Source organism: Hemibagrus wyckioides, linkage group LG07 (genome assembly GCF_019097595.1).
Source record: "Hemibagrus wyckioides isolate EC202008001 linkage group LG07, SWU_Hwy_1.0, whole genome shotgun sequence".
NCBI lineage: Eukaryota > Metazoa > Chordata > Actinopteri > Siluriformes > Bagridae > Hemibagrus > Hemibagrus wyckioides.
Genome location: NC_080716.1, coordinates 8,747,447 through 8,773,436, shown reverse-complemented (window position 1 = coordinate 8,773,436; position 25,990 = coordinate 8,747,447). Strand labels below are relative to the sequence as shown.

At 34.5% G+C, this 25,990-nt stretch overlaps 1 protein-coding gene and 1 gene segment (V, D, J or C); both read left to right on the top strand.

Moving 5' to 3' along the window:
• Positions 1-3,304: 3,304 nt before the first annotated feature.
• Positions 3,305-5,245, top strand: LOC131355924 (T cell receptor gamma variable 4-like). The segment is given in 3 exon segments: positions 3,305-3,669; positions 3,776-4,116; positions 5,060-5,245. Coding segments are annotated over 3 exon segments (570 nt in total).
• Positions 5,246-8,813: 3,568 nt separating this feature from the next.
• Positions 8,814-18,742, top strand: LOC131355923 (uncharacterized). Its single transcript, XM_058394535.1, has 7 exons — positions 8,814-9,091; positions 11,599-11,901; positions 12,152-12,217; positions 12,499-12,645; positions 17,515-17,829; positions 18,118-18,210; positions 18,427-18,742. The coding sequence occupies exons 1-7, from the start codon at positions 9,004-9,006 to the stop codon at positions 18,576-18,578; spliced, it is 1,164 nt and encodes a 387-aa protein (XP_058250518.1). The 5' UTR covers positions 8,814-9,003; the 3' UTR covers positions 18,579-18,742.
• Positions 18,743-25,990: the final 7,248 nt, after the last annotated feature.

The following is a 25,990-nucleotide window of genomic DNA, read 5'->3' as shown; positions in this document are numbered from 1 at the left end:
TGGGAGTACCACAGTGACCACAGTGACAGTAAACATTCAGAGTGTGTACAAAAATCCTTTTGATACACAACCACAACAGAAATATACACACATCAAAAACTCTAAATTTATTCAAACAACAACAAATTTTCTAAATTGCATGTCCTTCTAAAATATATGATCAGTTTCAATTAACTTAATGCCTGTAAAAGTGTAAATTCTGTCTTTTTTGTTTCTCTTTAAAATTTAAAAGTCTAGAAAAATCATAGATGACAGACTGGATGGTCGAACTCTGTCAGTTTGTACCACTTAAATATAAAACGTACAAGAAAACAAATATTTCTGACAATGACAGGGATTAAATTATTAAATAAATCCACATTGGCAAACATTACATGGGTATTACTGAAATTAAAGAGTTAATTAAAGACTAATAAGAATTAAGCACTGCAATTTAATAACGTCTGTACAAGTTTAAAATTGCATTATTTTGTGATCAACCCACATTTAGGCTAGTGGTGCATAAAAAGTAAATTGTGCTAAAGGTTATTTTAGTTATCATGTGGTCAAACATTTAGAGCTAGCCAGACATGGCAGTGTCAAGGAAAAACTTCCTTGGATGACATGTAGCAGAAACTCGACATGGGACATGGGAACATGTAGCAGAAACTTGACATGGGAAAGGAAACCCATCTTCAATTGTCACTGGGTAGTGGAAAAATAAACCATTACTCTTCATAATTGTAAACTTTAAATTCAAACAGTACCAAGTTTGAAAGGATGTTTAGTATGAGCATCCTTGTCTTTAAGATTAAGATTTAGTATGAGCACCATTGTCTTTAATCACATTAATATAGACTACTAGATAATTCAACTATAAATGGCGTCACAAATTTCCAGGTAGCCCACAACAATAGCACACAGCAGTGCCTTCGCACTGCTCCAAAGAAGACTGCACCCATACCCTTAATCCTGCTCCCAATCATCAGCATCCTCTGTGAAAGGATAGGCATGGGTGATCGCAATGAGTACATCCTGTTGATCGTCGACCTGGTGAATGTACTGCAAGGCAGCCCCTCTTCATAAAGCCACTGCATTGAACTTTGCCAGAGAGCTCATTCTGCTCATTCTCCAAGCACGTCCTGACACACCAAAGTACGTAATTTGTAAATCTCTGAGGATGTCCATCTATCAGACCACTTCAACGAAGAGAACCTCAATCCAAGAACCCCAACTGGCATCTACAGTCTTCACCTCATTTGTGCTAGTGGAAGTCTTCACTATCATCTTCAACATCAGCCTTGAGCAGCACTGTCAATCCAACATGTCTCAAGACCACTGTCATCACTGCACCTAAGAAGTCAGTTTACTGCATCAATGACTACTGTCCTGTTGCACTCACACCTATCATAGTTAAGTGCTTTGAGAGGATCATCATGCGGCATATCAAGACCCTTCTGCCACCCTTACTGGACCCCATGCAGTGTGTGTGTCATCCCAACTGCTCCATAGACAATGCCATTGCCACCTCCCTCTATTTGGCGTTGGGAACAGCATTCAAACACCACCATACTGAGCACCAGGAGCCTTTGGGGATTTGTGCTCAGTTCACTGCTGATTAATCACCCCCATCCTGGACACATTTTACAGAGGGAATATCGAGAGCATACTGGGAAGCTGCATCACTACCTGGTTCGGAAATTGCGCTGTCTTGGACTGCAAGACACTGCAGTGGATACTGAGGACAGTCAATAGTATCATATGAGTCTCTCTGCACTTTTTGTGTATCTGTTTTGTGGTGTATTGTACTGTATGTCCTGTCTTTTGTCTTGGTAGGAACCAAACCTCCAACACCAGAGGATGAGAGGTAAATGTGTAAAACTCTAAGCCACAAATCCCCCAATGTGTATGGCAATGTAGACACTAATCAGCTGTAACATTAAAACTACCAGCCTATTATTCTGTAAGTCTTTATTATGCCACTAAAACACCTCTGACTCATCGAGGCATGGATACTACAAGAACTTTGAAGGTGTGAGAAAATAATTACATACAAAAATTATACAAGAAAATAACTCAGTCATTCATCCAATCCTGTCACCTGAACACATTCACCCCTATAAATATTTGGAATATTTCCAAAGTCACATGTTTACCAGGACGTTGAATGACCAAAATTCCCTGAGGCTTATGATGATGGGAAGACAAAAACAAGTTCAATGCAAGAACATTATCACACTAATAATTAACCCTGTTTGTGTCATACTCTATCTGTTTATCTTCATATAACACTGTGGTGCTAGCAGGTGCTTATGGGTGGTTAGGGCCCAGGGCACTGCTCCTTTACATACAGGTGTGAACAATTTGAAATTATATTTAATTCATTTAATTTGAGTTTAATTCATATTCTTTCTGTTATTGTAAAGTAATTTGTGTAGATGCTCTGCAAAAATAGTGGCATATGCTTTGCATGAGCTTATCACTGAAGAATACACCACAACAGCAGTCTTTTTCTCTTTAAAAAAATAAAAAGGTGAGCTAACTGACACGTGAAAGTGTGATGTGCACAGGTGTTGTTTTTACCTCTCCAGTGTTAACAGACACTTACTGGAAATTGTGGTCTACCTTCCCCCCATCTTATGTGCTCGTGCTTTCTGTTAGGGTGAACAGAGAATATTTCATATAATATATCAGTATATGTTCAACTTAGCTAAATGATCTGAAAATAGCAGAAAACAAGGTAAATATTGATGAACTAATTTTGTGTGTCATATTGAACACTTTTTTTTGAGGAGCATCAATAAAGAAAGTGTCAGCTATGTGAACCCTTTACAACTGATTTCTACCAGGATATCTTTGAAATGTGATTTCAGTGATTTCTTGTAATTAACACAGTTCCAAACTGCATAGCTAATCATATTTGTACACCTCCCTTACTTTGGCACGGAAACTTTTTTTGGCAGGGAAGTGGTGCTCTTGACCTGAAATATAAATAGACCTGGACAAGATTTATTTATTTTCAGTTTATTGCTATTACTACATAACAGCTGTCCACAGCAACCTTTAAGGTAATTCCATGAATTTTAGGCTGCAACATTTTAGAAAACCATATAAAGTGTCATGCATTCTAGTGAAGGCTGACAACATGGTGGTGGGATTTATACCACTATCAGGATGGCGCAAAATCACTAGCAATGCTGAAGTTGGCAGTTTCAGAGGTGTACAGTAGTCATCTGCCTATTAATCAGGCCAGTGCAGTTTGATAGTTGATGTTCTGTCTTAATGCACCCTTGTAGCAAATGAGTGAATTCATAAGGAGTTAGTTCAGCTAATGTGGAGAAATGATATAGGAGTGCAAGTTGCTTAGTTTGTGAACAGGCATTTTAATGTCCAGTAAGGTTTGCAGTCAGGGCAAATGTTTTTCACAAGGTCTACAATCTCCATGAAAACAACGGTCCATGTTACACCCTCAATGTTCATACTGGTGTTAGTGGATGTATGTTTTTCCCCTTCAGTAGCTCAGTCCCCACCCCAGGAAATGACATGATTACTTTATAAATGAGATTCATGTTCTAAACTAGCATTCCTGCAGAAACAGGTGCAATAAAATCTGCTGAGCTGAGAGCAAACTTTATTTTACTACAAAAATGTATATGATCATATATGCTGTTCTCTTCTCTTTAGTCACAGGTAAGAATCATATGAAATAAAATAAAAAATAGAAAGAAAGAAATAAAATTATGAAAGAAAAATAGCAGAACTGCTGTTTTACAGACTAGTGTTTTTTTTTCAACAGAAGCTGTTCTGGGAGTGAGACTGGAACAAAATGATCTCTCTATGACAAAAGATGAGGGTAAAACTGTGTTTATCAGCTGCAAAATGACTGAGTTATCTGGTGACAACTTTGTCCACTGGTACCAAAAGAAAGACGGTGAAGCTCTCACTAGGATCCTGTATGTCAAAAGTGGAAGCTCACCGGTTCCTGATGCTAACTTTAAGGAAGCAAAGGACTTCAGTGTGAGGATACAGGCTGACAATTATGATCTGAAAATAGCAAACCTGAAGAAAAGTCACTCTGGGGTGTATTACTGTGCCAGCTGGGCAGGCTCCCACATTGACAGTAAACCTTCAGAGTGTGTAAAAAAACCCTGATGATACACAACCACAACAGAAATATACACACATCAAAACTCTAAATTTATTCAAACAACAAATTTTCAAAATTTCATGTGCTTTTAAAATATATGATCAGTTTCAAATAACTTAATGCCTGTAAAAGTGTAAATTCTGTTTTTTTTGTTTCTCTTTAAAAGGTAAAAGTCTAAGAAATTAAGCCTCATAGATGACAGACTGGATGGTCGAACTCTGTCAGTTTGTACCACTTAAATATAAAACATGTACAAGAAAACAAATATTTCTGACAATGACAGGGATTAAATTATTAAATAAATCCACATTGGCAAACATTACATGGGTATTACTGAAATTAAAGAGTTAATTAAAGACTAATAAGAATTAAGCACTGCAATTTAATAACGTCTGTACAAGTTTAAAATTGCATTATTTTGTGATCAACCCACATTTAGGCTAGTGGTGCATAAAAAGTAAATTGTGCTAAAGGTTATTTTAGTTATCATGTGGTCAAACATTTAGAGCTAGCCAGACATGGCAGTGTCAAGGAAAAACTTCCTTGGATGACATGTAGCAGAAACTCGACATGGGACATGGGAACATGTAGCAGAAACTTGACATGGGAAAGGAAACCCATCTTCAATTGTCACTGGGTAGTGGAAAAATAAACCATTACTCTTCATAATTGTAAACTTTAAATTCAAACAGTACCAAGTTTGAAAGGATGTTTAGTATGAGCATCCTTGTCTTTAAGATTAAGATTTAGTATGAGCACCATTGTCTTTAATCACATTAATATAGACTACTAGATAATTCAACTATAAATGGCGTCACAAATTTCCTCTTCAAAATGATAAATTTCTAAATTCTTCCCCGAGAGCTTCCCCTCAGAGCTCCCTGGGTCCTGTCTTGTCACTGCTCAGCCCTGCTTGGTGACCCTCTTCTCCAGGTAGCCCACAACCATAGCACACAGCAGTGCCTTCGCACTGCTCCAAAGAAGACTGCACCCATACCCTTAATCCTGCTCCCAATCATCAGCATCCTCTGTGAAAGGATAGGCATGGGTGATCGCAATGAGTACATCCTGTTGATCATTGACCTGGTGAATGTACTGCAAGGCAGCCCCTCTTCATAAAGCCACTGCATTGAACTTTGCCAGAGAGCTCATTCTCCTGTTCAGCCACGTGGGGATCCCCAAGTACGTCCTGACAGACCAAAGTACGTAATTTATAAATCTCTGAGGATGTCCATCTGTCAGACCACTTCAACGAACCCCAACCGGCATCTACAGTCTTCACCTCATTTGTGCTAGTGGAAGTCTTCACTATCATCTTGAACATCCCCCTGAGCAGCACTGTCAATCCAACATGTCTCAAGACCACTGTCATCACCTAAGAAGTCAGTTTACTGCATCAATGACTACTGTCCTGTTGCACTCACACCTATCATAGTTAAGTGCTTTGAGAGGATCATCATGCGGCATATCAAGACCCTTCTGCCACCCTTACTGGACCCCATGCAGTGTGTGTGTCATCCCAACTGCTCCATAGACAATGCCATTGCCACCTCCCTCTATTTGGCGTTGGGAACAGCATTCAAACACCACCATACTGAGCACCAGGAGCCTTTGGGGATTTGTGCTCAGTTCACCGCTGATTAATCACCCCCATCCTGGACACATTTTACAGAGGGAATATCAAGAGCATACTGGGAAGCTGCATCACTACCTGGTTCGGAAATTGCGCTGTCTTGGACTTCAAGACACTGCAGTGGATACTGAGGACAGTCAATAGTATCATATGAGTCTCTCTGCACTTTTTGTGTATCTGTTTTGTGGTGTATTGTACTGTATGTCCTGTCTTTTGTCTTGGTAGGAACCAAACCTCCAACACCAGAGGATGAGAGGTAAATGTGTAAAACTCTAAGCCACAACTCCCCCAATGTGTATGGCGATGTAGACACTAATCAGCTGTAACATTAAAACTACCAGCCTATTATTCTGTAAGTCTTTATTATGCCACTAAAACACCTCTGACTCATCGAGGCATGGATACTACAAGAACTTTGAAGGTGTGAGAAATTAAGAGAAAAATAATTACATACAAAAATTATGCAAGAAAATAACTCAGTCATTCATCCAATCCTGTCACCTGAACACATTCACCCCTATAAATATTTGGAATATTTCCAAAGTCACATGTTTACCAGGAAGTTGAATGACCAAAATTCCCTGAGGCTTATGATGATGGGAAGACAAAAACAAGTTCACTCATTGTTTCTATTTATTTTCAATTATATTAGTTGAAATTAATTATTAAATTAAAAATAATTATTGTAAAGCAAGTCATGAAATCATGACTTTCTGTTTTTATGTATTTAATAATGTTAGGCTAAAATGCTCAGCCCTCTTACTTTTAACCCTATAAGAGAAATAAGAGCAAAATGCAGCTGTTTTCAGCAAACAAAAACAAGAAATGTGATGATTTTCTGATACATTAAGATACTTTTGAATGTGTTAAATATATGTTTGCATAGATATAATACTGAGAAATGCTTTTTTTTTTTTTTTTTACTGAAGGTAAATATTCAGTATATAGTTTTGGAGACCACTTTGTAAGTAGATTTTAGGAAAAGGAAAGTGAAGCTTTAAATAATTTGGGCTCCTCTGAAAGGATCATGAAATTAGCCTTACGAAGGTTTTGTTGGTACTCTTATATGCTGTGACAGTTCAGCTTAATGTTCTTGTGAGGATGCACCTGGACTCAGAGTTGTGCTGTGCTATTTCTATGGTACATAAATACATAAAATCATAGAACCTGAATTTGTTTGAGCAATATGTAAAGCATACTTATTCTTCAAAATGTGTCCTAAATAGCTTTCTTAAATGCCTTCTTTATATTCAAAGGTCTAATTTTCATAATAATTGGGAGATTAACTTTCATTATAACATTAAAACCTGCTCCGGTTTGAAATCTGAGAAGACAAAAAGTTTGTTTTGATAATCCCCAATTTTAAGCCAGAGCATTGTGTCTGCTGGTGAGACTGCGAGTCCTGTTCAACAACCCACTATCAGAATTCACAGCATCCTCCCAAACATTATACTACATTACTAGCTTCAACTAGCTTTTAATATTGTTGAAAAATTATTATATGATCATATTATCTACAGCTTCTAAAACCTTTTAAGTTTTTATTTCACAATTAAAGGAAAGATCGCAGAATTACACAGAAAGCTAAATGCAAGACGATATTAAGGATAGTACATACAATATATTCCCTAGCACCAATTGTAGCATATTAATGGATTGTTTATGAGCTGATATGTTGATTTACATCTTTTCGAATGAGATTTTATTTTGGAATCCTACCATAAGCATCACATTAGTAATTAATTTTATACATTAATAACTAATATACAGTGTATTAGAAGCAGCCATGTACTGTGATGTTAATATTGTATATACTTTTCCTTTTTCATTTCATTGTCTGTACCACTTATCCGATCTATCCTTGGGTCAAGGCAGGATAAACCCTGGACGGAGTGCCAACCCATCACAGGGCACACACACACACTCATTCACTCACACAATCACACACTACGGGCAATTTAGAGACTCCAATCAGCCTTGTAGCATGTCTTTGGATTGTGGGAGGAAACCGGAGCACCCAGAGGAAACCCACCAAGCACGGGGAGAACATGCAAACATGCACCTTTCAACTGTACACAGGATCAACTTTCAGCAATTTACAGTGCTATCGTAGCTCTTCCCGGGAATTGGATCAGACTGGCCAGGCTTTGCTCCTCATACCCTCTTCCTCTCACTGGTTTCTCTGGTTGTTCTTCCTTGGACCACATTTGGTAGGTATTAATCATTGGATATATTTTGACCCCCTCATCTATCCATCAGAATTTGGCCCTTAGAGGCGATCATTTTAGACACCATCAAATTTAGAGGGTTACTTAACTAAGGGGTATTGACAGTAAACTTGGAGATCGGAGTGGGTGACCTAATGAATGAGTGTCCAACTGTGTGCCAATAATGATGCACTATTTATTATTTTTTGTCGTACTGGCTGAGATCATTTGAAGAGAAAGAAAAAGTTTTAAAGCAAAGCACCTTCTCCTGAAAGGGCCTGTATGTGCAAGTGTGGAAGGTTTTTATTTGTATTTAAAATAGATATTTCAGTTATGCTGAAAAGCAGGAAATCACATCCATAATAAATCAACACCAAACTCATGCCTTGTCTTCTGAGTTCTTACTTTTCCCAATTTCGCCAAAGGTGCTACAAGTGAAAGAATATAGAAAGAAATGACCCTGATCATTACATCTCTACACAATAACCTTCTATAGCAATCTTTATGCTAATCTGCACTCTAAATGAAAGCGATGTCATTAGAATGGCAACAATTCAGGGAACCCTAACGAGGTCCAACATACTAGTAAAAACTAAAACTGCTGTGTCTTCATAATAATATCAAGTGTGAAGATAAATTTGCTAAAAAACAGGACCTATATTTCCAAACTGTCACTATTCTTTGCTCATTATGTACACATCCAAACAACATGTGAAAAAACAAATATGCGTAGTGAGGATATTTATAAAAAGGAAATGCAATACATCATAGTCCTCATCATTCTCTGTTATGAATTTCAGTTAACATGTAAAAGAAGGCATGCTTCCAAACAAAGGAATCATTGTGGTGAGATGATGACATCATCTCTATGACTTAATCTCATATTTTCTCTATTATCTCTATTAACTCTAGGCTAAAACCATTCTTAATAACTAAGTAAAGCTAGAAGTCTAATTTCATCAATTGGTTCCTACGAAAAGAAATTCTTTATGGATATTGAAACTAAACACACAAAAAAGGATCTTTGTTGAATCTCTATGAAGATCAGTGCACATGTTTTTATAACTGAGTGTTACACTGTGGGAGAGAAAGTATTTGGCTCAGGGACAAGACTTTATGTAACAGGTAAGACGAATATCTTTCTAAATTGTCTCAACTGTGTATAATTGTTTCTGAAATTCTGAAATTTTTTTTGGCAAAAAATGACAGTAGTTAAATGAAACAGAAATTCTTTGATCTATTGTCTTCTACACTCACTCTTTTTGTCCAAATGCAAACTGCTATTCAAATTTCTAACAGTGCTGGTTGGATTATGTAATAAAATGTAACAGTAAGCCTATTTTGTTCTGGTGACCATTACATACCTCTTTAGTTACATGACTGTCTTCCCATCTTCTTTTGCTTTACTGAGTTTAGTGTTCAATTCCAATTTTAAAGTAGAATATAAATATAGAGTATAAATACGAATTGAAACATGTTGAACTCTCTCTCCATATGGGATCATGGAAATTTAAAAAAAAAAAATAGAAAAAGATGAAAAAACAACAACTATCAAACCATGTTATTATGGTATTAGGAGAATTATTGGTATTTAGGAGGCTTGTACATTTGTCTTTAAACCAGAATATGAAATATACAGTGATGGTTCACACTTCCTTTACTATTATGAAAATGTTTTAATATATATTGTGTGTAATATCCTGTAGTCTATTTGCAGTTTCTTATATGCAATTCCCTGTTTCTACTACAATATAAAACATGCACATAATTTAAATAAGCAATTTTCTATGACCAAAAATGCTATTTAACAAATTACTAATAACAAACTAAAAGAGTCTCTACGTGTCTTGATGTGAAGATGTAATGAATAAAATTTCATAGTGACCCACTAAACTAACTACTAAACAGCTTGGCAGAATCGTTAATCATCAGATGATTATATGCACCACGGACACTTTAGAGGAAAAAATACATCAGCAATGATTTGCAAGTATTTGAAGGCTATTTAGGATATTCCATGTCCATAGAACATGTTCCATAAAGTCCATGTTCAATATAGTTTCCAATACGTACGATATCGTAGTTTAAAAAGAGTAGACAAAGTTAAAACAACAGTAACAACCAAGCTAAATAAAAATAAATAAATAAAAAAAATAGAAAACGAACAAGGACACAGTAAAACAAAGAAAAAAAGAAAACTTTCCTCCTTGTCTATAAAAATATTGAACATGAAAAATAAACTCTTTAATGTTCTAGGTATCAGAACTCCTCTCATAAGGTCCCCCAGGTCAAAACGGCAATTTTTCTTGCTTCGAATTCCAATTCCTGTGTGTCTCAGCCAAAATAATGAACATCCAAACGTGTGAAAAACGTAATGAGAAATTCTAATTATTGAAAGTAAGCATAATTGAACAATTATAATTAATGAAAGTATGGATTATGTGTCAAAATGAATTACAAATTGAAACCCAGCTAAAAATGCAAGGAAGCGTTAAGGGAGAGTCGAAATGCTACTATTTTTAAGTGTACTTGATCTATTAAAACAAAAAGCTTGTAACTGATGAACTTAAATATTAACGTTTTCATGTGAAAAGTAAAATTGAAACATGTTAGAAGATGATTTGTGTTTTAAAGTGCCTATGAAATTTTGCCTTAAAACATCCTTCAATCATTTTGCTGGTACGTTACTTGTCATGTGCATGACTGGCACTGCATAGTTACTAATTAATTCATCAGAAATAAAATGTCATTTAAATGACAAAATAAAAAATATTTGGCATTACCTCAAAACTGACTTGCCATGCGTGTGAACTACTAAAAATGGATACTAGTCTAATGTGGTTTTTTACATAGAAACATATAAATATATAAAATCCACTAACTAAATATGGCCAGCTGATGTGAGCAAATTAGCAAAACCTCAACATGCTTTTTCGAATCAAATTAGATGGTGTTTTATATGAGTCTCTGCTTTTTTCAGGATTGTAAAATATTTTCACATTCAACGCTGCAGTCCCATTACTTAACCGACCGCAGACATACATGGATTGCTATAGCTTTAACTACATTGTGTAGCATGATAAGGCCACCACAGATTACATATTCAGTTATAATTCTTGATAGTCTTTTCTACATTGATTAACCTGTTTGGGTATTTAACTGGAGTGAGTGGAAGCTTTAATGAGGCCATTCTTTTAAAATAACATGCAGTCATTGGGAAGATTAGAGAAAAAGAGACCACTCTGAATTGTAACTAAAGGTCTAAAGGTATATATTGGAAATGTTATTAAGTAATTGTACAAGCATTTAATCGCAATAAATAAACACTCCTCAAAATTACAAATAATAGTCACAAACTAGAATTACTCAAGTATTTCCTGGCCTCGAAAGGCTTCACTGAGCCTCAAATACCATATATTTGTTTATTCCAGAATGGAGAAACGCTCTTAGGATTCTTTTTTTTCTTCCATGTCGAACATTATAAGAAAGAAGTTAAGGAGAATCCCCCCCCCCCACCCACCCATTTTGCATGCCAAAATATGCACAATGAAGAAAGAATTGCAGATACAGACTGTTTTCATCTGGGTTACTGATTGTTTATTAGCAGGATTGTTGTCTGCTCTCTCCCCCAGAGAAAAAAAAGAAGAGTCCGACAGTATCTGTGTTCCCAGTATCCAAAGAGGCAAATGGAACCCACGTTCTGCTGTGCCGTGCGAAAGACATGTTCCCAGAGTTGGTGAAATTCACATGGAAGGATAAAAATGAAGAAATAGTGACGTCATCAGAGGGCGGTGACGAGCTGCTGGAGCAAAGTGATGACCAGGGAGGCGGAATGACCAGCATGCTGATTGTAGACGAAAGCAAAGTCATATCATATAAATACACATGCATCGTCCACCATGAGAATGGAGACCAGACTGCAGTCATTGAAAATAGTATGACAAACTCACCTGCTTTGTTCATTTCATTACAGTATTTCTGAGTAAATAGTAATTAGTGCTAGAAGCATTCAACTATTTCCCTTCCCTACATCATTACAGTTTTAAAGATGTCTTTAAGAATGAATTAGGTATTCCAAGGAATCTTCCTTTATATTTTATAGACTTACTCTTAAATATCGTCAACTGAATAGATATAGGAAAAAGAATGCTGATTATGTATATCTCACTTGTTGCCACTCCTTAGCGTGTAAAGAAGACTCATCTTCACCCCAACAACAAGACGAGGAGCAAGAGGAAAATCAAATTCCTGGTAAAAAAAATAATAATAATAATAAAAAGGAAAAAGAAAGAGTTTACATGTAATGATTTAAATGAATGGACAAATTAAATGGGTAGAAGAGATAAATGGGATAAATTGCGAAGAGATAGATATTTTAGTCTTTATCCATGATGAATGTCTCCATCAAATTATACTTTTTTAATATAAAAACATTTGTTAGCAATGTTAAATTCTTGGCAAAAAAATTAAGATAGAATGACAATATGAGTGTATAAAATGTGCCTTTTTTTACCCTTGTGTCTCCTGTGCAGGTTTCTTTGAGCTGAGCCGTAGACTGTATCTGTTCAATGTGACGTATGTGATTCTCCTGGTGAAGAATGTGATCTATTTCTGCACCGTCTTAGTCTTACTGTACAAGAGGGATTCTACCGGCATGGAAGTGCTCAGAGGCAAAGCTCGTTGATCAATTCATCAATTCGTCATTGTTTTAAATGATTTTAAAAGATCTATAACAATCCAATTTGTTATATGTCTCTTCTATCATTTTGTTCATATTGCTCATGTAAAAAACTGCTGCAATTATAACTTTCCATGTTGTTTCAGTAAGAAATGAACATCAAAAACAACAACAAATGCCACTGTAGAGTGTTCATCAGCATTAGTTATCTCTAGTCCTTTTTTAGACATAAATTTTGGTTAATGGAAATTTTCATTTGCTCTACTCTTTACTATATTTTGTGGTATTCTCTTTCTTTAGTGTTCTTCTTATAAATTTGTTGTCCTCTGTAATAATATATTTTTTGAAATATTTGTCTTCTTTTTTTCTATTGCTCAATAGAATTAAATACAAAAAAATTAACTGTTTGTCTCATATTACTCAAAATTTGTCATCAAATAAAATTCACTAATATCAGCGTTTTCATCAATAATATTTATTAAACATTGATGCAAAATCTCTGGTAGGATTTTGTAGGATCTTTGTAGGATTGTTGTCACCCTGTACTGTCGCCTATCTGAATGCCAAATCTGGAAAATGTCATATGACATTTAATCATTTTCTATGTCTTAAAATATAGATGTACTACCATCATTGTAAGGGACATAATTCTTGTTTAAAAAAGAATTAAACTGTATTTACTGAAAGCAAGTAAATGTGCTTTATCCTCTGATAAATTACAAATTTAGTATGGACTATATAAAGCATAACTTAATAATGATGTAACTCATACTACTCTTAATTATACTATACTATATACTGTACAATACTATATAGTATACTATTTTCCTGTATATAATTATGAAAAAAAAAAAAAAATATATATATATATATATACACACACATATATATATATATATATATATATATATATATATATATATATATATATATATATATATATATATATATATGGATAGCTGTTTTATATATATATATAGATATATATTTATATATATATATATATATATATATATATATAAACAGCTATCCTCATATAAAAAGTGCAGTGGGGTTGCATGTCTCTCACTGTAGGTGAGAGTGTTTCCTGGAAATAGAACTCAATGTTTGTTGAGCTGATAAGCTACTAGCTGCTGTATGGTGTGTGTGTGTTTGTGTGTGTGTGTGTGTGAGAGAGAGAGAGAGAGAGAGAGACAGAGAGAAAGAAAGAGAGCTCTTGCTTGTAGGTGCAGTGGTTTCACAAAGCAGCATGATCTATGCAAGAAGAAAAGGCCTCCAAGAATTTACTTCCCCTTCCCCTATTTACCCTATTTAGGGTAATTCCATGCTTAGCTTTTTTATAGATAAGTACAGATGCAGAATATATATATATATATAATAATAATAAATTTACAAAAGTGTCTTTCACAATTAATAAAATCTCTCTACAGTACTCAGTTGCCTATATTTACCCTGAAATACTTTTTTTGGCATTAATGTGTGATGCCACTCAACATGCCTTGCTTAACTTTGTTAGTATTGCTTACATAATAACATCCTTTTTCTTGACTCATCAGTTATAGGTTATGAAAAATATTGAACTTGAACACATTCACCCCTATGAAATATTTGGAATAAATTATTTATTTATTAATTTAATTATTATAAATAAATTATTTCCCAAGTCACATGTTCACCAGGATGTTGAATCACCCAAATTCCTCGAGGCTTATGATGGTGGGAAGACAAAAGTAATAATAATATTCTTTCTATTTATTTTTAGTGATATTAATTTGAACAAATTTTTAATTTAATAATAATTATGAATAAACAACAGTTTATTCTTTAATATTCTTTAACAGTAAAGCAAGTAATCATGACTTTTTGCTAGTTTTTGTGTATTTAGTGATTCTACACTAAAGTGCTCAACCCTGTCACCCGAATTAAGAGCAAAAGGCAACTGTTTTCATCAAAGAAACATATGATAAAAATGTGATGGCTGTCTGATAAGTTAAGATATGTTTTTGAATGTATTAAATATGAATAAATATTCAGTTGTATGGTTTTGGAGACCACTTTGTAAGTAGGATCTGAAAGGATCACGAAATCAACCGTAGGATGTTTTACCTATAATACAGCTGTGTTTAATGTTATTTATCTATTGCTACTGTTATTTATTTCCTGTGACAGTTCAGTTTAATGTTCGTGTGAGGATGCACCTGGACTCAGTTGTGCAGTGGTATTTCTATGAAAATTCTTCCATGGTTCAACAGTTATGTAATTCATCTGCAATCCATTGTACCAATGGGGCCCTATAAATCCTTGCACTCCTGTGATGTCATTGACCTAGTTTTTTCTATGAATAAACAGATCACATTTTCTTAAATTGTAAATTCAAAAGAAAATATTTTTCTTTTGAATTTACAATTTAAGGAAAATTTGCAAGAAATACAAATACATGCAATATATACAGATAGCAAACACATACAAAATATTCCCTAGCACCAATTATAGCATACTGAATGGATTGTTTATGAGCTGATATGTTGATTTACATCTTTTGGAATTTTATTTTAGAATCCTACCATAAGCATCACATTATAAATTAATAACTTATATACAATAATTTAGAAGCAGCCACAGAATGTGCTGTGATGTTAATATTGTAAAGACTAGTGAGCAAGCCTGTGGTGACGGTGGCAAGGAAAAACTCCCTGTGATGATATGAGGATTATTGTGGCTTATTGTCACAAAATCATTATGAAATAGATATTTAAATGGTAACCCTAGGATCTGTGTTTAACTGCAAGTGATTCCGTAATTAGAAATGGTAAGAAATCAGTCATTTCTCAAAAACAACATGGATATCTAAGTGAGACAACGTTATGGTCTTTGTAAAGTGTGGCTTTAGCTTTCATTACACCGAACTGCTGAACTGTTGCTACTGTTAATGGAATCACCAACACACATTATAGCATGATGCTTGTTCAGTTATATTGTAAGTGGCTGATGTGCACATTGCTAACATCAACATGGTATAAATTTCATAGAACTGTACCAGCTATTTCAGCCCCTAGTGGTAAAATCATTTATATATCTTCATTTGAATTTGTTTTGTACAATCAAGAATAAACCATCTGTTACTCACCTCAGATCACTGTTACATATGTCATGCTAAAATTCACATCTGCATGAGTTTCTCTGTAAAACAATACAGAATACAGTATGAATAATTAATTTTAAAGCATACTTCTTATATTATGTCCGTGAGGTAATTTTTTTTGTTATTGGGCATCATGCTGTGTGACTGGGTGAAGTTTTTCGGCTCAGGAACGAGTCTTTATGTTTCAGGTAGGAAAGGTTTTTTTTATACATTATTCTAGACACATTCTGAGGTTTTAAAGCAATATCTAATCATTATAATAACCACATAGAAAACAAATGAGTACTTGTCTTTAATATTGCTAAATTGCTGCACTCTGGACTAAAGCTAAAATCTTTAGAAGCATTGACTTGAAGTATTTACATAATTGTGTGACAAGTTAGAGGTTGTGTCACTTGTTTATTCAGTATATGTTTCATTGTTTGTAAATGTATGCGAATGCAGTGTAGTTTACAGTTTACAGTTTAATACACACTATTTACCTTACCAGTTTTACCAATTAATTAACAATTACTGTATCAGTTTTATTAGATGGGTCAGCATGACATAAACCGTAAATTCTGTATTGTTTCACATTGAGGGCCTAATGTTCTCTAAATATTCTGATCCAAACTTCACATGTTTAATAATATTTAGTTACACCCCACTGTAGACCAAAAGCTGTAGTCACAAAAAAAAAATTATTGATGGTGGTTGATTAATTTTTTAACCAATAATAATAATAATAGTGATAATAATAATAATAATAATAATAATAATAATAATAATAATAATAATAATGTTTCATCAGACACATTCAAGTCATGATCATACTGTAATAATCATCATATGTATTCATGTACTGCGTTCATGTATTTATATAATTATTATATAAATATTATATTCAAAAATGTACGTAGGTAGGTAACAGCTCAGTATAGTATAAAGTAAGCATAACGTTTCTGAAGCATAAAGTTTCAGAAAAAAAAAAATCAAACCTGTAAATATTCAAAATACTATCTATATGCAGGTAATACTGATAGTAATACTGATAATGCTGCAGATTGAACACATTATATAATAATCTTACTGTTTAACATGCAGGTTAGTAATCTGTAAAATCTACATTGTGTATTGTTCTCACTCTGGGCTGTACATAGTCTTGATCCACACTTAACACTCCAAACACTTGAAAATGTTTAACCTTTTTAAACATGTAAACACATAAAATAATAAATGAATTAATAAGTAACTCTCAATTCAATAATAAATTTTAAAGGTTTGTAATTGGTGGTGCTAAAAATTTATACACCCAAACACACACACACACACACACACAAATCTTTACAGTAATACAGAATATCTCAGGTAGCTGCATGAGAAGTAATATTATAAGTCTTTTTTTTTATCTGATTGTTATATATAGTGTGTAAATTTATACAAAATCAATGTAGTTTGTTGTTTAACATACCATTTCTTGAATAATGAATTGCTAATTATGAGTGTGAGTGGAATTAGTTGGGTTTTTGTGGTGTGAACTGTAAATTCTACATTCAGTGCTATGGTGTTTAACGTTCCAGTTCTATTAATCCATTTCTCTGTACTGAAAAGAATAATGTTACATTTTTTAATGTAAAATTCCCAGTTCTGTATGATTGAAATAAGTGAATGAAATTAATCTAAAAATAGATGTTACTGTTTACTGATTTTTCACTAATTGATATATTTTCATGTCCTTTAAATATGCAGAAACCCCGGTGAAACAGCCTCAAGTGTCCACGTTCACAGTGTTTAAGTCCAAAAAATATGAGAAGGCTGTACTGCTGTGCCAGGCGAGAGGCATGTACCCTGACCTGGTGAGATTCACATGGCAAGCAGAAGATCACAATAAACTAAATGTTCAATTGGGAAGTGATGAGCGTCTGGAGCAGAGAGACGAGGGTCCGGAAGTGCAAATAACCAGCATGCTGATCATAGACAAACAGAAAGCAGAAAACAATAAATTCACCTGCACGGTTCAACATGACAGCAGTGTTAAAAACAAGAAATTATCCATTCCAACAGGTAACAATAAGGCAATGATCTGCTCTTATGTGTCCTCAGAATGTCATCCACTGTCACTCTGGACCTACAGTAAACAATATTAATAAATTAATTAATTATATCCCAAAAACCTCTGTGTTGGAAATAATTTCCACAGATACTTACAGTATGTCCTTATTATTTATATTTGTGCTGCAAATATAAATAATATGTGCTGCAAATTGATTTATTTTAGAAATAAGTTAATAAAATAACACATAAATATTTCCTAATCCACAAAACTTATAGGATGATACTGTTTCCTTACAGATAAAGACATTCGTAAGACTAATCCAAAGCCTGACTTTGCTATGACCTGTCCAAAAACAGCAGAAGAGGAGGAAGAAGAATTCAGGAATTTTGGTAAAGACATAATGATAAGCCAAATGCAATCAAAATATGTTAATGACAAGCCCTCTTTCATAAAATAATACTGTTTTTAATATTTCACTGGCCATTTTATACTTTACAGTGGTCTAAATGACTGAATATAAAATTTAATGCCATAATGATACATGTGATAATGAAAATGTTTGATGACAATCTGTGAAAGATTTCTTCTTGATGTCTCCTGTGCAGGTTTGTTTGCACTCAGCCGCAGTCTGTATCTGTTCAGTGTGACGTATGTGATACTGCTGGTGAAGAATGTCTTTTATTTCTGCACCATCTCTGTCTTACTGTGCATGAGAAATCCTGCTAACATGGAGATGATTCGAGGCAAAGGTCACTGATCAGCCAAACAATCATCTTGTTGAAATCATCTAAAGATTCTAATCTAAACTCTTATATCTATATGTGTATCTATATAGACCTAAAAATATTTCTGATTTGTTTTCTTACCATATACTTACCATAAAGTACTATTGTATAAAGGTGGACTGTTGCTGTATTAAAATATTTTTAAAACTATTTTAAAAATGAGTTATTTGATTGAAATGATGGAGGTCATTAACTAATTGTTTTGCTATGCATTCAGCTCATAAAATGATGCATGGATAAACTTTAATATCTCAGTTCAATACATAAAAATATTGTCTATTATAAATATTGTAGCAAATTAACAATAGAATATAAAATACAATATATACACTGATATTTAATAATAGAATATTATTTATTAGAAGTGAAATCAATGGTTTCAAAGCAAAGACCAGCTACACTAGGATTTACAGAGCAATGAGATTAACATGTAACAATATTGTAACATCATTTTAAAAAAATATTAGAATATATAAGATATATAAGATAAATTATTAAATTATAAAGTAAAATATAAAATTATTATATTATAAATTATTATATTATAAAGATAATATAAGAAACTTATCAGAACCTCAACCCATGACAAGAGAGGTGGGCTCTGTTCTTTGCCTGTTTCCAATTCATGGTGACCTATTGACCGGGAACAAAGAACAGCAAGGTAGATGCCCTCTCATGCTGTCATGATCCCATGCACCAACCACATGCCCCAAATCAATCCTGCCTTTGCGCATTGTACTTGCGCCGATTGGTTGGGACCTTATGGAGGAAGTGCAACAAGCTCAACAGTCCGAGCCCACATCACAGGAGTGTCCTCCATCGAAACAATATGTGCCGACTAACCTGCGCACTCAGTTGATTCAATGGCATTCAGAGAACATCCCTTCTCCAAAATGCCTTATGGTGGCCCTCTCTGGATGTAGAAACTCATGTCAAAGCCTGCCAAGTCTGCGCCCAATCTAAAGCACACCATCAACTCCCAGTAGGGCTCCTGGAACCTCTACCCATTCCTCAATGTCCTTGATCACACATCTCTGTGGACTTCATTACAGATCTCCCAACTCCAATTGGGACAGTATGCTCTTTGTCACTACTGACCGGTTCTCCAAAGCCTGCCATCTCACACCTCTGGAAGGCCTGCCCACTGCCATGTAAACCGCCAAAGCAATGTTCCACCAAGTGTTTTTTTGGTCTTCCAGAGAACATGGTGTCAGACAGGGGAACTCCATTCAACTTACAATTCTGGAGAGCATTCTGCCACCGCTTAGACATCTATGTAAGCCCCACTTAAAGTTATCACACACAATCGAATGGGTAAGTGGAACGGCTCAACCAAGAAATTGTCCAGTATCTCAGAAATTACTGCAGCTGAGAACAACAATGGTGGAGTTTCTCCCCTGGGCAGAGCACATGCAGAGCTCACTCATCCACTCATCCACTCCTCCACAGGATTGACCACTTTCTAATGCATCCTGGGCTACCAGCTCACCCTTTTCTTCTGGTCCAGCAATAGTGCTCATGTGGGTCTCCAAAGGGCAGTATGCAGGCAACGCATCCAAGCTGATTGCCAAAGGTGCCCACATCAACAATTCCAAGTTGGTGAATGGGTATGACTGTCCATCTGTAACCTACAGTTCAAGCTACCCTGCTGTATATTAAGCCCCCTCTTCACAATTATGGTGAATTATACAACAAGCCAACCTCACCACTTACCGACTCCAACTTCTGTCTTCATTTTGTATCTCTCCCATGTTCCACATCTCCATCCTCAAACCTGTGAACAATCTCCCCCACCAAGAAAACACTGATGCAGAAACCCTCCCCCACTGGACATCAAAGGCTCTCCCACCTACCTGGTACACTCTATTCTAGCTTCCAGACACTGTGGGGGTCAGCTCCAGTATGTTATGGACTGGGAGGGGTATGGCCCCAACGAACAATCATAGGGCCAATGCTGCCAACATAAATATAGTTCCATTGCATTCATACCAAGCCTTGAATTTTTGTGGTTGCCTTGTTTCTGTATTCTCTATCATGTTTCTCATTTTGTGATTTATTCGGATTTGTCTGCTAGTGTTATTTTGCTCTACATGTTTTGATGATTTCCACCTGTTCTTTCTGAATTTGATATTGGATTACAGTTTGGATTTGTTTGCTGTGGTTTGTTGAAATAAACTCTGCTCATGGATCCTAGACCTTCTACCTCGGGGGCTTCTTTACAACAGTGTATTTCTAGGACCAATTACTGAAATGATATATACAAATGAATTGAACATACACTTTGCAAACAATAAACAAAGGGGCTCTTAAACAATGCCAATAGAACAAACTAATTAAACACAGGTGAACATAATCAGAAGACATAAGAAGAAGAAGATATAATCAAGGTGACTGCATGGTGACTGGAAATGAGGGAGTACAGGTGGTTGCTGGGAGTGGAAGTCCAAGATAAGCATGTTTGTATGTCACTGTGAAATTAAATCTGTGATGTGTGTGAACATGACAGAGCTGCTCCCCTGAAGGGCTCATTGTGGAAGCATGTGGGCCCACCGTTTCAGATGCTTGGTATGGGACTTGTGACACATGCTGGGATTGAGGATGTCACAAGCTGGCACCCAGCACTGCTCCTTACTCCCCCCCCCCCCACTCAATCAAGTACTAAGCTGGCTCCTTTGCCCCCAAGAGTTTAGATGCTGAAGTTAAACTAACATTTTCTCCTAATTTTTCTATGAAGCTTGCCCACACCTTGGAAGTGAACTGGAGGCTACTATTTCTGATGTTGTCCTCAGGGAGCCTAATGTAACAGAAAATGAGGAAAAACAATAGTCTAGTGGTGGAGAAGGTGGACAGGAGATGGAGGGATGGAACAAATCAAGGGACTTTGAGATCTGATCTAGTCTATGGATTCAGCCAGTCCACCAGGGCTGTGACTTTGTTCTGGTTCATGGCCACTCCCTCTGGGGTTTTGATTTATCCCTGAAGCTGGTGAAGTGAAAGGGTTGCAGTGCCTCCTTGGTGTACTCCTTCATGCATTTTTACTCTTCAAATGGGTGGCTTGGCAACAAGCATAATAGTGCAGTTAAAAGGCACTATACATATTCAGGGTACACTGTCACAAAAAAATAAAAAAATAAAAAAAATAAATAAATAAATAAAGACCATTACACTGGAATTGTTTGTTAAATGATAACCCAGATGTTTCAGTGATTGTACATGAAATGAATCACCCCCATCTCATTTCTCCTAAATTAAATGTATATCTAATTGAGACAGAATTACGATAATTGTAGTGAGGTTTTAGCTTTCATTATGCTGTTTTGCTGAATTTTGCTTACTATAAATTGTATCACAAACACTCTGCTTTAAGTAAACACACATAATAACAAATATTATATATGATTCAGTTATACTGTAGATGGCAGCCCCTAGTGGTAAGGTAATAAGTGGTGAATTTAAATATCTGCGTTTGAATTTGTTTTGCACAAACAAGAATAAACCATCTGTTACTCACCTCAGGTCACTGTTCTGTATTTCATGCAAACATTTTCATCTCCATGAGTTTCTCTGTAAATCAAATTTATCTTTGTATTTATAATTCGTTTTAAGACATATGTCTTATGTTATGCCAATGAAGTTTTTTTGTTATTGCACATCATGCTGTGGGAGGCTGGGTGAAGGTTTTCGGGTCAGGAACAAGACTTTATGTAACAGGTAAGAAAGAGATTTTTATGCATAATTCTGGACACATTTTGAGCCTTTAAAGCAAATTTGTGAAAATTTGTGCAAATTCAGTAATATCTGAATATTAAAATAACCATATAATAAACAAATTGTAAACATCGATTACTTGTCTCTATTATGTCTCAGAATTTAGATACTCTTAAAGAAATTGTTAAAATGTAGAATTATGTAGAAGTGGGTATTTGGTGCAGTCTGTGTCACAGTGAAGTGGTCGATACAGCTTCAAAAGATTTGGATCTGGAACTCGGCTCATCGTCACTGGTATGAACACGTTTTGCAGTTTACTTTGTTTACTGACCCTCAAAATTTCAAAAATAAAAAGGCAAGACAAACTTAAAGTAAAAAATAGATGACATGACTGCATCTCAATGTCTGTAGATCAACACATGTCCAACAAATACTATTTATAAACTATAGAGATGATTAAAAAGCTTGTTTGGACGATTATTTGTTTAGAAATATTTGGTGTACTCAGATCATAATGTAAATTAGATGCTACACTTAAAAAAGTGTGTGGATCTGGCACTTGGCTTATAATCACTGATATAAGCACATTTAGTTGACAACATAAAATATCCAAAATTAATTAAATAAGGACAGAAGACAAAGAAGACTATAAAATGTCATTGGGTGCCGTTAGGTTCAACAACAAAACTCTAAAATCAAAATAAAATAAAACAATAGTAAAATAAATACAGCAGTGTAAAAAAAATGACTGCAAATGAAATTTAAATTGATGTCTGATTAAATAGACTAAATACTTTAATAGACTTATAATAGAAATACTCATGTCAACACATGTTTTTGGCACAAAAATTTACAGCAATATAAAATACATCAATACTTCTTGCAGTATAAGTTTTTAATATGCTTAACATTTAAGAATACAGTATTAAACCACGGCTGCTTCTCAGAGCATTCAAATTGGTGAAAATGTCCAATATCTCCTTTTACAAAGGCTGCCAGAATGCATTTTATTTGAATCTTTCTTTGGTCATGAATTATTCATGCTTTCTTTACTTTCTCATAAAGAATTTTGCTTTAATTTGGTTTGTACACATTCACACTTGTGAGATAATTCGCTGAAATGTTGCTGTAAAAAGAGCAGTGAAATATTGTTACTATATATATTGTAAATATATAAAATATATAATAACATACAATGCTGCACTGTGGACTGCAAATAGAATCTTTACAAGAATTAATGTTTTTCTTTTAAACAATTAGTAATATAATTTGTTTTTCTTTCTTCGTAACTGTTTACAGATACCTTTCTAGTTTTAACAATTAACTACTAATTACCTTATGAGTTGAATTAGATTGGTTAGCATGACATTAGCAGTAAATTCTGCATTGTTCCACATTGAAAGCCTGATGTTCTGTAAAAATCCTGATCCAAACTTAGCACTGCTAATAACGCTCACAAAAGTGCTTGAAAACTCTCTCATGCTTGTGGCTTTACATCACTTACCAAAGAATTTGATTTATCATGATGATGATGATGATGATGATGATGATGATGATAATAATAATAATAATAATAATAATAATAATAATTAATAAGGACCGAATAGACATGAGAAGAATCAATCTTAAGAATCAATCTTCCTGCGAACTTACATAAGGTTTCAGATAAAAATTCCTAATTGAGGCTATAATAAAACTGGTGGATATTGAAAATTCTTTATATATTCAGATAATACTAAAAATATATATGTAACACATTATATATTAAAGCTTAATGTTTAACATGCAGATTATTTTAATTATTAATTAATATACACTGTAAAATATGCATCTGTTCAGATTCATATTTAACACTGCTAATCCAGTAGCATGCAGTAACACACACACACACACAGTGAAATCTTATAGTAATCAGCATATTAGTTTCAAGTCTTTTTTGTACAATAATTCTTCAAATAGTGTGTAAATGTGTACAAAATCAGTGTTAGTGTTTAACATGCCATTTCATTAATAATGAATTATTAATTATTAATTAAAGTATGAGTGGAATTATATGGGTTAGCTTCGTTGGTTAACTTGGAAATTCTGCTTTCAGGACTTGATGTCTTGATGTCCCAGTTCTATTTGTCTCTGCTTAAAATTGTTTACATGAAATTCCCAATTCTGTTTAATTACCCAAAAGACTAAAATAAATCTAAAAATAGGTTTTCTGTCATTGTGTTTATTGATTGCTCAGTAATTAGTATATTTGCATGTCCTTTAAATATACAGACAACCCGGTGAAAGAGCCTCAAGTGTCCACGTTCACAGTGTTCAAGCCTGAAGATAATAAGAAGGCTGTACTGCTGTGCCAGGCGAGAGGCATGTACCCTGATCTGGTGAGATTCACATGGCAAGCAGAAGATCACAATAAACAAAATGTTCAACTGGGAAGTGATGAGCGTCTGGAGCAGAGAGAGGAGGATCCGGAAGTGCAAATAACCAGCATGCTGATCATAGACAAACAGAAAGCAGAAAACAATAAATTCACCTGCACGGTTCAACATGACAGCAGTGTTAAAAACAAGAAATTATCCATTCCAACAGGTAACAATAAGGCAATGATCTGCTCTTATGTGTCCTCATCCATTGTCACTCTGGACCTAAACAATATTAATAAATAAATAAATTATATCCCAAAAACCTCTGTGTTTTAAATAATGTTCACAGATACTTACAGTATGTCCTTAGTATTTATATTTGGATTTGCTTGCTGCTGTTGTTCAAACTGTTCATCATAATAAACTGTGTTTGTGCTGCAACTTGATTTAATTTAAAAATAACAATACAAGTTATACATTAAAACAAAATTATTTTCAGTGTACAAAACTTATAGTATGATTTTGATTCCTTACAGAGGAAGACATTCGAAAGGCTCAAAAAGAAAAGTCTGACTCTTCTGAGGAGGTCTGTCCAACTCAACAACCAAAAGAAGACAAAGAAGAGGAGGATGAAGAAATCAGTAATTTTGGTACAGATATAATAATAAGCAAAATAGAATCAAAATATATTAATGACAAGTTTACATAAAATAATACTGTTTTTAATATTTCACTGGCCATTTTATATTTTGGTCTAAATGACTGAATATAACATTTAATGCCATAATGATAAATGTGATAAAAGTCTGATGACAATCTGTGAAAGATTTCCTCTTGATGTCTCCTGTGCAGGTTTGTTTGCACTCAGCCGCAGTCTGTATCTGTTCAGTGTGACGTATGTGATACTGCTGGTGAAGAATGTCTTTTATTTCTGCACCGTCTCTGTCTTACTGTGCATGAGAAATCCTGCTAACATGGAGATGATTCGAGGCAAAGGTCACTGATCAGCCAAACAGCATTCACTGGGGATATAAATTTTTTAATTTCATGTTGTTGTACGTTGAAATCATCTAAAGATTCTAATAATTTCAATTGTATTTTATACACTTCATGTTTTGTTTCTATCCAGTTACTTTAAAAACCTATTTCTGATTTGTTTTCTTACCATATACTTACCATAAAGTACTATTGTTTAAAGGTGGACTGTTGCTTTATTAAAATATTTTAAATTAAATTAAAAATTTAAATTCTTTGATGGAAATGATGGAGGTCATTGTTTAATTTTTTTTGCTATGCAATCAGCTCATAAAATGATG